Source organism: Limulus polyphemus, unplaced genomic scaffold, assembly GCF_000517525.1.
Source record: "Limulus polyphemus unplaced genomic scaffold, Limulus_polyphemus-2.1.2 Scaffold1363, whole genome shotgun sequence".
NCBI lineage: Eukaryota > Metazoa > Arthropoda > Merostomata > Xiphosura > Limulidae > Limulus > Limulus polyphemus.
The window spans coordinates 134055-137530 of record NW_013666973.1 but is presented as its reverse complement, the minus strand read 5'-3'; the positions used below and the strand labels follow the sequence as shown (position 1 = coordinate 137530).

Genomic DNA, 3476 nt, shown 5'->3' with positions numbered 1-3476 from the left:
ATATATATATATATATATATACACACACACACACACACATATTCTGTGAACTACTAATTCTACATACTTGTACTGAAAATATGCAAGGAATGCAAACCCTAACATCATTGATATTTATTGTGAAGTACATTTAGTAAATTATTATTTAAAATACTTCTAAACATTAATTTTTTTTACAATATTCTGTTGCCAGGGTGCTTGCACTAAAATTAATAGAAACCTATAATTTTGGATCAAAGCTAGTATTTTAAATGAATCAGAGTAAAAAAAAATGATGTGTTCTTTTATTTGCCGATTAGCTTCAGTCTTTCCTCTTTTTTTGAGGAAAGGCATATAGGAAGTATGACATAACTTTTTTTCAGCAATTTGATTTAGTGGTTATAAGTAATTATAATATTGATTACAACATAATAAGAGTATGATACTTTATTGAAACTTGTTTAAAAAAAACAAACTGTTTATTGGTTTTGAAAGGATCTCACAGCAGCTGTTGAAAAAGACTTTTTAAAAACCTTAAGTTTACTGAAGAAAAAAGACCCAAGAATATATAACCCAAATGAAAATTTCTTTCGGAAGAAAGGTACGTTTGTAGCTCAGTCATGGAAATATCCCTAAAATTGTTACTTCTTGTCTGTATCATGAATTTCATTTAAATGTAATAAGTTGCACAGTTGTGTATGTTGATTTTTTATTGTTAAAAAGTTTGCTTATTAGTTTAATAACAACACTATAAAAATTGAGTAAGTTTGTGTGAGGTAATTTGTTAAAGTTATTATATTAAGGACTATAATTTTAAGTTTCATGTGAAATTACAGTTCGAGGTTATTGTTTTACTTGTAAAATAACATGCCTCATGGATGAGGTTATTTGGATATTTTTCAGCACCCTAAGATTTAAAATGACTTTTTTGATACTTAAAGGTTTATTTAAAATGAATCTATTTCAGTTATATTTTATTAATTTAAATTTAAATTTCATTGGTGTTCAAAATTCGTTTTGTTAAGTAATGATGGTCTTTATTAATTTTTTTATTTATTTTATGGTAATTATATAGGTTGATGACACAATTTTCCAGTATGCATGAAATTTGGAGTGAAAAAAGATCTTTATTTCTTTTTTTTTAATTTCTTTGTGAGGTAATTTCTAAGTTCTTTTTTTATGTAGAAGTTGAAGAAGGGAGATTAAATAGCTCTACCAATAAGAAAGAAAAACAAAAACCAATGTACTTGAAAGATTATGAAAGAAAGATTATATTAGAAAAGGAAGGGTAAGATTTTGTGACTTGATATTCATTTATGAATAATGATTGTTCACACAATTCTCAAAAGTAAACAGTAAGTACATTTAACTAATTAACTGTCAGACTTACATTAGATTTTTCATTTTATGAAATTTTTATTCAAATATAATTTATATAATTCCCCACAAGAGCCTGTATTTAAAGTGCAGTTATTCTTTAAGAGGTTGCTAACAAAAGTGTTGTTTATATGTTTTGTAAATAATATTTATTTTTCCTACTTTTATGAAAATATTACTATAAACCTTATAGATTGAGTCAAAAAACTGGAGGTGTTAAATATTGTGCTTAAAGAATATTAAGTTCAGTATTAACATCTTATATAGTCATGAAGAAATGTATATTTTTTCCCTTGGGAAATTTTACTAAGTCCAGTATTATAAAAATATAATATAATTCTTTTGTGTGGGGAAATTGTTCTTTGCGAAATTTTGTAAAAATTTATTGTTGATATATTTTTCCCCATTTAGAAATTTTACCAGGTTCAATATTATACTTAGTATGGATATAATTTTTGATCCCTGGAGAAACTTGAGTAATTCTGTTTCTTTTCTTGCAAGGAAATTATCTGATGAAGATGAAGATGCAGGTTTCAAAAGGTCTTCATCACCTACTTATTTTGAAGATCAGGAACTAATTAAAGAAAGGTATTTGAAATGGATATTCTGTGAATCAAATTAGAATAGCTTTTACATTTTGGTGTTTACTTCACAACATTTTTTTTAATGGTATTTAAGATTTAGATATATCCCGAACCATGGTGGGTTCATAATAGGGATTGCCCATTTGTTCTTCTTTATTATTATTATTTGATATTGTTCTGCCAGCCTATCGAATTACATCCACGGCATGCATACCGCTATATATGTATGCATGTAGTAGATTATGAGGTTCGATATAAACCACAGACTACATTAAAACAATTGGGTGTCAACAGCTATACAGACACTATTATTTGCTCAGTGGTCAAATAAACTTAAAAACTACCCTACACAATATGCAATGATGCATTTAATAATACTGCCCACATTTTACAACAATACTCACAGTCATTTTTGCGGTGTTTATATGGCAGGCATGACACAAGTAACATAGTGATTATTAGGTTATTCTTGCAACTGTATTGATGTCAGTATCATTTGTTTATGTATAGGGTTCCTGCCCTTTCAGACACAATGCTGGTGACAGAATCACAGTTTTGTTTTTACCACTACATGATCTATTTCAGCTTTGTTACACACAGACGTCTAAAACATTATACAAACGTCTAGGATGTTTCCCATAATAGAATATTTTAAGCCGTAGTTTAAAAGATAGCACCAAACTCAGTATTGAGCATTGGATTGGCAGTCACGGTGATGACTGATGGTAAGTGTCAAATTATGGCCAACACTGCATGATTGTGAATTTTATAGATACTTCAGATAGAATAGCCATCCTTGAAGCTGATTGTGAGGAGTGACAAGAATCATGCAAGAAGGCAGAACTTTTGTAGCTATGTATTTTATTTAGAAAATATTTTATTTCAAATAAAGTACGCAGCAGTGACAGCCTACCAGAGTTTAAGGTTGTCACAGTGAAAGAGGGTCATAAAAGTGTCATGATGCAAACTCCATCAGAGATGGAGGAAGGGGGTGGGTATATTAATATAATCAATTTATAATTGTTAATTAATACATTTTGGACCTTGTAGAGTGTGCAAAATGTCACTTTAAGAGGAACCTGGCCAGCTGCAATAAAACCGTGACCAGCCTTACTATGGCCAATGGAAAAGAGGAAGGGGGAAATATAACAACTATAAGAAATATTTAAAATGCTTATTTGTATACATAAGCTATTATATTATGACACATTGTCTTATATTTGTATTGAATATATATATGCATGCATCTACACAACTTGAAAAATTCTTATGGCTATCTTGTTTACGTTTACAGCTTTACAACTTAAACTGTAAAGCCTGCATATATATGTGTATGTACATAGCATAGTCACAAGTAAATAGACACCACCTTTTCAGAAAAAATAAAATTTTTCAGTCATATTCACATGAATTGATATATTGATAATTTAATTAATGTCTAGCAGATCTTCCTTTCGCTTCATGGAGTTCGTTGATCCTTTGGGGAGAATCATCTCATCAATTTTAGATTGTGAGATTTTCACCCACTCTTGCTTC

The 3476-nt window shown here is 29.1% G+C and overlaps 1 protein-coding gene across 1 annotated transcript in view; it reads left to right on the top strand.

Moving 5' to 3' along the window:
• The window catches only part of LOC106463268 (protein KRI1 homolog), a 34752-nt gene that overhangs the window by 8872 nt on the left and 22404 nt on the right, over positions 1 to 3476 (top strand). Inside the window, 3 exon segments of the mRNA XM_013923284.2 lie at positions 475 to 580; positions 1165 to 1267; positions 1858 to 1944. Of these exon segments, the coding sequence (XP_013778738.1) occupies positions 475 to 580; positions 1165 to 1267; positions 1858 to 1944 (296 nt within the window).